Raw genomic sequence first — 12,478 nt, forward strand, 5'->3', positions numbered from 1 at the left:
CTGTAAAAGGTATAATTTAATGATGACTGATATCCCGCCGTGCATGCTTGCTTACTACTTACGTGTGTGTGTGCATATGTAGGTTTCGGTGTGTGTGTATGTGTGTTGTTTTTTGTATAATAACAGTGTGTGTGTGTGTGTGTGTGTGTGTGTGTGTGTGTGTGTGTGTGTGTGTGTGTGCTGCTGCCAGGTTTGCGGCACGGAGCCCAAGAGAGGGCATGGTGTGGTTGTAGCTGCCCGTCAGAATGCCTGCCAAGAAAGATTCCAAAGCCGCAAAAAAAGGAGGGAAACCAGAACCAGAAAAGAAGGTAAAGGAGGAGGAGAAGAAAGGAAAGGATGACAAGAAGGGAGGAAAAGACGACAAGAAAGGAGGGAAGGATGATAAGAAGGGAGGGAAAGACGATAAGAAAGGAGGGAAGAAAGGAAAAGAGGAGCCTCCGAAGGGAAAAGGGAAGGATGATGGAAAGAAGGGAAAAGATAAAGGGAAGGGGAAGAAGGCAGAGGAGGAGGAGGAGGAGCTACTGAGCGAAGATCAGGAGGAGGAGGAGCTGAGTGAGGAAGAGGAAGATGAAGAAGAAGACTCTGAGGATGACAGAGGGAGGAAGGGCAAAGGAGGCAAAGGGGCGGCGGCGAAAGGGGGGAAGGGGAAGTCCCGGGGGAGATACGAGGACGAAGACGAGGATGAAGACGAGGAGGAAGAGGATGAAGAGGATGAGGAGGATGAGGACGAGTATGACAAGAAAGCCAAAAAGAAACCCAAAGACGGCCATCATCACAAGTCCAAAGTGGAGGTGGACCCCAAGAAAAAGAAAGCCAAGAAGAAAGAGGAGGCCCCTCCCGAGCCCCTGATTAAAGAACTGCCCAAGAAAGGGTTGAAGAACATGTCCAAGATGTTCATGCGCTTCTCCGGGTTCAAGAGGACGAAGAAGAAGTCCAAGAGGCTGAAGAACACTTCCAGACTGTTCCTGGGCCTGGGTAAGAGGAAGAACCGGCTTGCCCGCAAGAAGAGACGAAAGTCCCTCATTAAGAACACCTCCCGCTTCGTGTGGAAATTCAAGGCCTCCAAGAAGAAGAAGGAGAAAGAGAAGAAAGAGAAGGAGGAGAAGGACGGAGCGAAGAAACCTTCGTACATGCTGATCCGTCTGCCAGGCAAAGGCGGGGATGAGAAGAAGGGGGGGTTCTTTAAGGGGATGTTTAGGAAGAAAGGCGCGGAAGGGGCGGGGTCTGACTTTAAGAACCAGAGCCTGCTGCTGGGGAAGGTCGCCGGAGCGACCAACTGGCTGACCAAGCGCTTCCTCTCCACCAAGGGCCGTCAGAGTGCAGAGAGGCAGGGCTGGGGGGGTCAGAGGTCAGGCAAGGGAGATTATCACAACGGGCAGGTCCACATGAGGGGTCACCATGGCTACCACAATGGTGGGTACGAGCATGACGTCGACCCATACGGCTACGAGCAGGAGGGCTACGACCAGGGGATGGGCGGGTACGACCAGAGGGGAGGAGGGGGGAGGAAGGCCCACAGAGGTCACGGTGGTTACCCTAATGGCCAAGGCGGTTATGGCGAAGACGTGTACGAGCAGGCTGGAGGGCGGGCCAGGAGGGGTCCGTACGGTCACTATGACAACGCAGGGGAGGACTACTATGACGTTCCCTCGCAGGACCTTGGCTACTACGAGCAGGAGGAGGGGCTCTACGACCCGCAGGGGGGTTACTACGACAACGGCGCGTACGACAACGGCGCGTACGACGATGGCGCGGGGGACTACTACAACGCCCATTCCGGAGGGCAACAGCAGGGTTACTATGACGACCAGGCAGCAGGTTACTATGGGCAACAGCAGCAGCAAATGGGAATGTACACTGAGGACGGGATGGAGCTCTACGACCCAATGGCAGAAGAGTATGGTCTCTATGGAGCAGAGATGGAGGGTTACCTCGACCCCCAAGCTGGTTACTATGACGATGGGCAGGGTCAGATGGGCTACTATGACGACGGGCAGGGTCAGATGGGTTACTATGACGACGGGCAGGGGATGTATGGGAACCCATATGGGGAGGTACCAATGATGGGGGACCAGGGTGGGGCTTATCCCGGGTATGAGGACCCCTATGCCCAGGACCTCCAGTTGAACTACAGCGAGGCCGGACTACCTCACCCAGACTCCTCCTACAATGCCTACGACGCCCAGCAGGCCCTGTACGGGGGCCAGTTTGGAGACACGTTTGGGGATGGGGGTTTCCCCATGCAGCCTCAGCAGGGAGGAGAGATGGCCTTTAGGGTGCCTAGACCTCAGGTGAGTGTTTACACACGTTGTTGAGGACTAACAAATAGTGAGTTTCTTAGAGTGTCTTAGTTGTATGTAGATAGAAGTCATTGAGTTATTCCCATCTCATATCAGGACTTGAAAATAAACAATTTTTTGCCACAGGTGCGTCTGTTTGGGAAGGAGCGTCTGGACGTAGCCCTGCAGCCCCCTCCCATTATGCCTCAGCCCGAGTTTGAGGACATGTCAGACATCCAGTATGAGGACCAGCAGCCTCTAATGCCCCCCCACATGATGATGTCACCGCAGCAGCAGATGATGTCACCGCAGCAGCAGATGATGTCACCGCAGATGATGGCTCCGCAGATGATGTCACCGCAGGTGATGTCACCACAGATGATGTCACCACAGATGATGTCACCACATATGATGTCACCAGAAATGATGTCAGCACAGATGGGGATTCCCACCCCGTCGGCCATGTTGATCAAGCAGGCCAATGCCCCCATGGGCGGGGCCGTGGGCTACAGCACCCCAGTCGTGGCCCGTTCCATCCGTATGTCTCCCCTCCCCCAGCGTGCCCCCCTCCCCCTCCCCCTCTCCCAGTCCCCGTCGCGGCGCTCCATGATGATGGGCCCCCCCTCCCCCCAGATGCAGCGTAGACCCTCCCCCCACGGCTCCCCCATGGCCCAAGTCCGACGCAGCCCCTCCCCCCAGCCCTCCCTACGAGGGGGGTTCAACAACAATGCCCAGCGCCCCCCCTCTGCCTACTCCCGGGGGTTCTCTCCCCCGGCCTCCCCCATGGCTTCGCCTCGCTCCCCTCCCCGACGCCTGCAGCCTCAGAGACCCCCCTCCATGGCCCGTGGCCCCTCGCCTTCCCCCTCCCCACGGGCTTCCATGATGCGACTCAGTCCCCCCCCCTCCCCACGCACCTCTATGATCCGGCGCAGCCCCCCCTCCTCCCCTAGAGCCTCCATGAGGGGACGCAGCCCCCCCTCCTCCCCTAGAGCCTCTATGAGGAGACCCAGCCCCCCCGCCTCTCCAGTGCCTGCCCGCAGCCCGTTTGGGGGGAGGAAGGTCCGTGGCCCCCCCTCACCCTCCCCCCGTCGTGTTTCCCCCCCACCCTCCCCCCAGTTCAGCAGAAGACACAGGGACTCGGTCAGACCCCCTCCCTCCTCCTTCCCTCCCCAGCATGTCTCCCCCTCCCTTTCCCGCAGTAGTTTCTCCCCCGCGGCGGCCCGCTCTCCCTCGCCCACCCTGTCTCGGCGCTCAACGCGGCTTATGAGGGAGGGGGGCACCCCTTTGGTACGGCCCAGGCAGGGGGGGCGGGGCACCGTCCCCATGGGAACCGTCAGACCCTCCCCCATGGAGAGGAGGGGTCGACCAGGAGCCCCCACCCAGAACGTCTCCCCCTTCAGAGCCTCCGTACAGAGCAGCCGCTCAGTCCTCCCTGGAGACCCCCGCCTCTCCCCCTACTCCTCCCCGCGCCTCTCCCACCATCCGGCCCCGCCGCTCTCGGGCCAGCGCCCCCCCCTGGGCGTGCGTGAGTCGGGTCGGTTCCCCCCGCGGCCGGTGGCTCGTGGACGCCCCCTCATGGCCAGACAGTCAATCAGAGGCCCAGGTATGGCTCCCCCATCACCACAGCCCTCCCTCAAACGCATGCCTCCCCACTCCCCCCACCTTTCCCACCATCCATCCTCGCCTCACCCCTCCTTTGCTCCCAGCTCCCCCTTACCCATGCGCTCCTCCCCCCACCTCCCCCGCGCCCCATCACCATTTGCCCATGACCCCAGCGCTGTTGACCCCTACGCCATTGACCCCTACGCCCCTGACCCCTACACTGACCCTTACAGTCAGGGGTTCGACCAAGGAGAGCAGATGGTCTCACCTTCCCCGATGCTCCAGGGGGCGCTGCAGAACATGGCATTACGGAACGCATCCTACGCCTCGCCTATGAGACCCATGTCCCAGTACGGGCCAGAGATGGGGAGCTACGAGGCCTTCCCCCCCCAGCACCCCTCCTCCCCCCTCCTCTCAGGGGCCATGCAGAACCCCCAGATCAGGGGGGCCTCCTATGCCACCTCCCTGCAGAGGATGAGCCCCCAGGGCCCGGAGATGATTGTGGGGGCATACGAGGAGCAGCTGCCCCCCTCTCCTTTGCTCTCCGGAGCCTTACAGAACCAGGCGCTACGCGACGCCTCCTTCGCCTCACCCATGTCCCCCTACACTCAGCAAGTCCTTGAATATGACATACCCCAACAGCCCTCATCTCCCATGCTCCAGGGGGCGCTGCAGAACCAAGCACTACGTGACGCGTCCTACGCCTCACCCATGAGACCCATGTCTCCTTACGCTCAGCAGGCCCCAGAATACGACATGCCCTCTTCTCCAATGCTCCAGGGGGCGCTACAGAACCAAGCGTTGCGTGGTGCATCCTACACTTCGCCGATGTCCCCCTATGCTCAGCAAGTCCCTGAATACGACATGCCCTCTTCTCCCATGCTCCAGGGGGCGCTGCAGAACCAAGCACTACGTGACGCGTCCTACACCTCACCCATGAGACCCATGTCTCCTTACTCTCAGCAGGCCCCAGAATATGACGTACCCTCTTCTCCCATGCTCCAGGGTGCGCTGCAGAACCAAGCTCTACGTGGCGCGTCCTACGCCTCACCCATGAGACCCATGTCTCCTTACGCTCAGCAGGCACCAGAATATGAGATGCCCTCTTCTCCGATGCTCCAGGGGGCGCTACAGAACCAAGCGTTGCGTGGTGCGTCCTACACCTCGCCCATGTCCCCCTACGCTCAGCAGGTCCCTGGATATGACGTACCCCAACAGCCCTCTTCTCCCATGCTCCAGGGGGCGCTGCAGAACCAAGCGTTGCGTGGTGCATCCTACACCTCGCCCATGAAACCCATGTCTCCCTACGCTCAGCAGGTCCCAGAATATGACGTACCCTCTTCTCCCATGCTCCAGGGAGCGCTACAGAACCAAGCGTTGCGTGGTGCGTCCTACACCTCGCCCATGAGACCCATGTCTCCCTACGCTCCCGAGATGGGGGGGTATGAGGACCCCTCCTCCCCCATGCTGACCAATGCTCTCCAGAATCAGCAGCTGAGAGGAGCTTCCTACGCCTCGCCGCTCGAGAGGCCCATGTCCCCCTACGGCGCCGTGGACGAGTACCAGCAGATGGTGTCGCAGCCGTCTTCCCCGATGCTCTCAGGCGCTCTTCAGAACCAGGCGCTACGCGGCGCGTCCTACCAGGCCCCGATTCAGCGCCAGCGCTCCCCCTACGACTACATGACCGATCCAGACCCCTATCCCATGTTGCAGAACGCCGTGCAGAACCCCAACGTAAGGAACGCCTCCTACAGGTGAGGGGGTCTGTCTGTCTGTCCATCTGTCCGTCCATCCATCAATTTTTGTATTTATCTATCTATAGACTGTATCTTTCTACATTCTCTATATGTCTGTCTGTCTGTCTGTCTGTCTGTCTTCCAAAGTGCTTTGAGTTGCATTCATGTACGAAAGGCGCTATATAAATAAAGTTTCACTTCACTTCACTTCACTTCCAGTCTGTCTTTCTGTGTCTGTTTTTCTGTCTGTCTGTCTACTCTAATGTATCTATTTTTCTGTCGATCAATCTACAGTACCTAAATAATTATTTCCAAGCATGTGTAGCTAATATTAGAATCCTTGGTCAACTCAGCGTCATTAATTCTTGTCCCAGAATGGTGTCTTGTATCAGGCTTTAGGCCAGCACACTACCATTTCAGCTTTGTCTCTTGTGATCAAGGATATTGTTTGTGCCCTAGATAACATCTCTAGAGACCACAAAGGGAGTGCCTCAGGGTTCAATTTGAGGTCTGTTAGTGTTTACACTGCGTATAAATGATATTGGCTCCTGTAAGCTCCACTTTTATGCAGATGAGACCGCACTTTACTCTGCAATCTCTTCTGTGGAAGGAGCTTTTCTAACCTACGCTTTTGATGGCATTCAGTGTTCACTTGTGGACCATTCAGTCTATTAATCAGCACATATTATTACACACATTATTACATCATTACACAATAAGTTTTGTACTCATCACAGTCTTTTATATAAGGCAGTGGGGGTGGGTGTCCCTAACCGCTAAAAGGACCCAACAGTGGCTCTTGTACTGTATATATATGAAGGAATTTTCTAGAAACCCTGTCCTCTGAGCTGGGTAAAACTGCCTTTAGTTGTAGTGCTCCTCCGGCATGGAATGACCTGTCTGTTTGTCTGTCTGTCTGACTATCTGTCTGTCTTACTATCTGTCCGTCTCTGTTGTCTGTCTACAGGACCCTATTGCAGCATAGAAACCCCTACGGACCCCAGCCGCGCTACGGATCTCCTCAACTCTCCAACGCTCTCCAGAACCCCAACGTCCGGCAGGCCTCGTATCACTCCTCCCTGCAGATGCAACGGTCCCCCTACGGGCCGCCCCCCCGCTCTTCCCCAAGGCTGGGCAGTGCCCTCCAGAACCCCCAAGTCCTCGGGGCGTCCTACCGCCTGCCTGATGGGACACTGATGTCGCCATATGGCGAGCCCATCCAGGACCCCAGCTCACCCATGCTTTCCAGCGCCTTACAGAACCAACACGTCCGCGGAGCGTCGTACACGCTACCTGATGGAACAGTGATCACAGACCCCAGGAAGCCCACCTCCCCCAACCTGTCTCGCGCCCTCCAGAACGAGGACGTCAGAAAAGCCTCGTACACACTCCCAGACGGAACGGTCGTCAAACAACAGGTAACCTTTGACCCGAGGTCATTGGCTGACTGTAATCCAGTCCCCATATTCTACGAGGTGCATTAAGGAGATTAACATCATCCTTATACTGATGTTATACTTGATCATGGCGGGGGCAGGCTATGTTAGGATTCATATTTCATATGTCAAATGATGAAAATGTTTCAAGAAATATGGAAAGGTACAATGTTGTCTCTGAATATTTGCAGTGGAAGACCATCATGTCTTATCTTATCTTTACCTGTGTTTACAGCCCATCTCCCCCAGCCTGGTCAATGCCCTGCAGAACCCTCACCTCCGATCGGCCTCATATGCACTCCCTGACGGCACCATTGTTATCGACCCCAATCAGCCAAAGTCCCCTGACCTGTCTAAAGCCCTGCAGAACCCCTATCTAAAGGTAAGGAAGCAGTCCAATAAATCTACACGTAGATGATATACTAGTGATAATGTGTTTCTTATGATATGTTGTGGCACTTGGCACTTTTTTGCAGGGGTCTTGACTTGTCATTTATAGTATGGGTTTGTCTACCTTCTTGTGTCATTAAAGTGTCTCTCTCTCTCTCTCTGCCTGTAGAGTGTGTCCTATACACTACCAGATGGCACCATCATCATCGACCCTCATAAGCCCAAAACACCCAACCTGTCCAGTGCTCTCCAGAACTCAGCATTGAAGAACGCCTCGTATACTCTCCCTGACGGTACTGTTGTCACAGACCCCAACCAGCCCATCTCCCCCAACCTGGCCAAAGCTCTGCAGAACCCTCACCTCCGATCGGCCTCATATGCACTCCCTGACGGAACCATCGTTATTGACCCCAATCAGCCAAAGTCCCCTGACCTGTCTAAAGCCCTGCAGAACCCCTATCTGAAGGTAAGGAAGCGGTCCAATAAATCTACACGTAGATGATATACTAGTGATAATGTGTTTCTTATGATATGTGACACAGTCTGGTGAAAAGGGCCACATGTCGACAATTCACTCAAGTAAATGAGCAAAAAGCGTTTATTTTGAAATGTTTTCTGTTTATTCGCATATTACGAAAGTTGACGTGTTGAAGAGCCCACTCTATATAACAAACAACAGTTTTAGGATCACTAAATACTTAAAATTAGTGAATTGGATTCACTGTCTCGTCTGCCGTAGGCTACTGGGTAAGTGATACATGGCTTGTAAACAAACTTACATTTTAGAACGTGTTCAAAAGCCAGGACTGTGTGATCATCTAATTGTGTAGTTATGTGTTTTTAGCGTATTTCAGCGGGTTGTGATGTGCTAAACATGCATTTATATGTTCAGATGTTCCTTTTTAACCTCTAGCTATTAGCAGCTGTTTTGTGTGTGTTTTGATTCAGAGCGATATTCTCCGGTATTTGGTTGGTTTGGTTATGTACCAACATAAGTATATCTTCTTCAACTATTTTCTGATTTCAATGTATGACACATCATTTGAAAGCTTATAATCTGCAATTTCATAAGCTGGAAACTTGTTAACCATACCATGTCACATGATGATGTTGTGGCTCTTGGCACTTTTTGGGGGGTCTTGACTTGTTTTATACAGTATGTGTTTGTCTACCTTCTTGTATCATTAAAGTCTCTCTCTCTCTGTCTCTCTCTCTCTCTCTCTCTCTCTCTCTCTCTCTCTCTCTCTCTCTCTCTCTCTCTCTCTCTCTCTCTCTCTCTGTCTCTCTCTCTGTCTCTCTCTCTGCCCGTAGGGTGCCTCCTATACGCTACCAGATGGCACCATCATCATCGACCCTCGTAAGCCCAAAACACCCAACCTGTCCAGTGCTCTCCAGAACCCAACATTGAGGAACGCCTCGTATGCGCTCCCCGACGGTACTGTTGTCACGGACCCCAACCAGCCCATCTCCCCCAACCTGGCGTTAGCTCTGCAGAACCCTCACCTCCGAGGAGCCTCCTACACTCTACCTGACGGAACCATCGTGGTGGACCCGAAGAAGAGGTCTCCGAACCTTTCCAGAGCACTCCAGAACCCGTACCTGAAAAACGCCTCATACACACTCCCGGACGGAACCATCATCATTGACCCCAGGAAGCCGATTGCCCCGAACCTCCTCAAGGCTCTCCAGAACCAGGATCTGAAGGGTGCATCATACCGGCTCGCCGACGGAACGCTGGTCGTACCAGGCTCACAACCCACCGCTCCGAACCTGGCTGCCGCGCTGCTGAACCAGAACGTTCGTTCTGCGTCCTACCAGCTACCCGACGGCTCGGTTCTGGGCGTCAAACCCAGGCAACCCAACCTGCATTCTGCCCTGAAGAACCCGGACGTGATGAACGCTAGATTCCGGCTACCGGATGGATCGATACTGACCCGGCGCATGGGGAGCCCCTTCCTGGGAGACGCCCTCCAGAACCAGCAGCTACGCTACGCCTCCTATAGAGTGGTATGTCCTTCTCCTCAATGCCTCCTATAGAGTGGTATGTCCTTCTCCTCAATGTCTCCTATAGAGTGGTATGTCCTTCTCCTCAATGTCTCCTATAGAGTGGTATGTCCTTCTCCTCAATGTCTCCATAGAGTGGTATGTCCTTCTCCTCAATGTCTCCTATAGAGTGGTATGCCCTTCTCCTCAATGTCTCCTATAGACAGGGGTGCACATAACTGGTGCGCCAGTGCGCATGCGTCGCCAAAATGCATGCTGCGCGGCAGATCAGCCGCATGAACGCGCTCTTGCGCACCAACAGCTGGAAGCGCTGGGAGAGGAATTTACTTCCTCAAAATTCAACTGCTGACTGCTGCATCACTGCAAGCCCCACTAAGTAACTATTTGCCGTCCCCTCAGCCGAAGGCCCGACGAGTAATCCATCACAACAGTCGACCGACGACGACCACGGCGACTCCCCTCACGAAAACATTCGGAAAGTATCGTAACTCGTACTTTCATTCCGCGTATCGCGTATCGGGTATCGCACGGTTATCACGCCGCCACGTGAAAATTCAGTCCCGAACAACTCGTCGCTAAAAGGAAAAACAACACCAAGGGATTTCACGTTTCTTTTCTCTGAAGCTTTCAAACATTCAGACGTTTGTTTTACAGCTTCATTATCGCACCTCGACCCCTGACCCAGGGAATATGGTTGGGAATTCTATTAGAAAAAAGAAAAAAAAAGACTTTGTTGCACAATCAAAATAATGAGCTACTTTATTTTGTGATAGCCTACAACATCCTCTACCATGGTTGAAATTGAGGACAGTATTAACAGCAGTCAAGAGAGCAGTGATGATGATGATTAAGCTTGTAGCATAAATAAATGCTTAGGCTGTAACTTTTTGTTGAAAAGTTGATTTCAGTGTTTACAGAACAGAGCAGTGCTTAAAGAGATGTCAGTTGATTTCATTGTGTTTAAAGAACAGACATTCAGTTAGTGCTTAAAGAGATGTCAGTTGATTTCATTGTGTTTAAAGGAGTCTGACAGACTTTCATGCTTAAAGAGCAGTCATTTGATTTTGCATTTGTTTCTTTTGTTTTGCACACAATAATTTGTTCGTTCATCTTTATTTATGAATAAATGTCGTTTTGCTAATATAAGTTATCCATGTATCCCTTTTTTATCCATCCTGTGGGACGGGTCGTGACTCGCGAGCTCGGGGAGCACCAAGCAGCATCCCTAGGTGCTCCTCTGAGCACTGGCCCCAAAAAGTTATGTGCACCCCTGCCTATAGAGTGCTATGTCCTTCTCCTCAATGTCTCCTATAGAGTGCTATGTCCTTCTCATCAAGGCTTTTAGAACAAAGGTTCTTGAAGGGTTTTTGGCTTGTCTCTGTAGGAGAACCTTTTTGTTTCCCATGTAGTGCAGCAAAAACTTTTTTTTTTACAAAAAGGTTCTCCTATGGGAACAATCTGAAGAACAGTTTTCTTCAGGAAACTTTTTGGTTCTGAATAGAAGCTTTTTCCTAATAGTAAGTGCTTTTTTACTTTGATGTAGATAGTATGTTTTGTTTTTTTCAGTAATCTAGGGTTTTAAAAGAGGCCATTTGATAAAGAGTATGATATTGGTATATTATTCGATGATTATGACCATAGTTGTATTATTTTTCAAGATACAAGCCATAGCCTTCTACAGTTTACCCAGTCCATAGACCTTTCTGATACTTTCTTAAAACGTTACACTTCGGTGTTGCCGACACCAGTCCTTATTCTCACTGCTGTTCCCCAGCCGGTGGGCCTGTACGGTGAGGACGCGCGCTATGCCGTGGTGCCGCCTTACGGTCCGCGCTCGGGTCACTGGGCACGCAACGCCCGCGGCGGCCAGGAGGGCGAGGACGTCTGGGCATCGGAGAGGGTTCTGCCCCATGGGACAGTCCAGAACCTGAGCAAGTGGTCGGCGTACACCCCCTTCACCCCGCCACCGCCAGCCCAGCAGGTAGGGGGACAGGAGCCGGAGTGGACCCCGCTCCGCGAGGGAGCAGGGAGCTGGTATGACAAGGTAAGGCTCAGAGGAACTACCCCGTCTGTCTCTCTCTCTCTCTCTCTCTCTCTCTCTCTCTCTCTCTTCTCTCTCTCTCTATTCTCTCTCTCTCTCTCTATTCTCTCTCTCTCTATTCTCTCTCTCTCTATTCTCTCTCTCTCTATTCTCTCTCTCTCTCTCTCTCTCTCTCTCTCTCTAGGCTCTTCGTCCTGTTCCTGTAGGACAACCTTGTCAAACCTTTGTTACTGTTGTCCTTGGTGACAGTCATGTCCTTGGGGACAGTCCTGTCCTTGGGGACAGTCCTGTCCTTGGTGACAGTCATGTCCTTGGTGGAGTGGTTGGTTGTGATGGACAGGTTAGGGTGTATTCAGTTTGACAGATATTCTAGTGATACGTAGGCAAGTGAATAGATCGTTTTGATTAGCAGATCGGCAGGACAGGCTTGATGGACATGTGAGTACGAGTACAGTGGCTTTTGATTGGCAGGCATGACATGCAGGTAGGTGAATGAAGGCGTTTGATTGGCAGGTAGACAGATTTGATGGCATGAAGGCATGATGAGGAGGGTTGATTGACAGGTAGGTAGATAGCAGTTAGCGGTGTAGTCTTACCTGCCGTGGCACAGCACTTATTATCAGAGCAGTCGATCTGAGCTGCTGCTGGACTCCACTGAATAGAGAGTCTAATCCTGGAGTGTGTGTGTGTGTGTGTGTGTGTGTGCGTGCCTGAATTGAGACTAATCCTGGATGGAGTGATCGTGTGTGTGTGTGTGTAAGTGTGTGAGTGTGTGTGTGTGTGTGTGTCTGTGTGTGTGTGTGTGTGTGTGCATGTGTGTGTGCGTGTGTGTGCGCGTGTGTGTGTGTGTGTGTGTGTGTGTGTCCGGGTGGATGGACAAGGTTGATCTCTGTATCCCCTCTCTAGTTACAGAGCAATCCCCAGACTACCACCACAGCCAGGATCGCCTTAGAGACCGAACAGCTGACTTAGATTTCCTCACACCCTGAG

The 12,478-nt window shown here is 53.1% G+C and overlaps 1 protein-coding gene across 1 annotated transcript in view; it reads left to right on the forward strand.

The window, feature by feature from the left end:
• Window positions 1-245: 245 nt before the first annotated feature.
• Window positions 246-12,478, forward strand: part of myo15ab (myosin XVAb) — a gene marked incomplete at both ends in the record, with an annotated part of 175,943 nt that continues 163,710 nt past the window's right edge. Inside the window, 6 exons of the mRNA XM_080523006.1 lie at window positions 246-2,291; window positions 2,427-5,635; window positions 6,585-7,035; window positions 7,763-7,909; window positions 8,755-9,450; window positions 11,222-11,491. Coding sequence (XP_080379132.1) covers window positions 246-2,291; window positions 2,427-5,635; window positions 6,585-7,035; window positions 7,763-7,909; window positions 8,755-9,450; window positions 11,222-11,491 — 6,819 coding nt within the window. The remainder of the gene's footprint in view (window positions 2,292-2,426; window positions 5,636-6,584; window positions 7,036-7,762; window positions 7,910-8,754; window positions 9,451-11,221; window positions 11,492-12,478) is intronic.

Source organism: Nansenia antarctica (genome assembly GCF_963989245.1).
Source record: "Nansenia antarctica genome assembly, chromosome: 2".
In the NCBI taxonomy this organism is placed as follows: Eukaryota; Metazoa; Chordata; class Actinopteri; order Argentiniformes; family Microstomatidae; genus Nansenia; species Nansenia antarctica.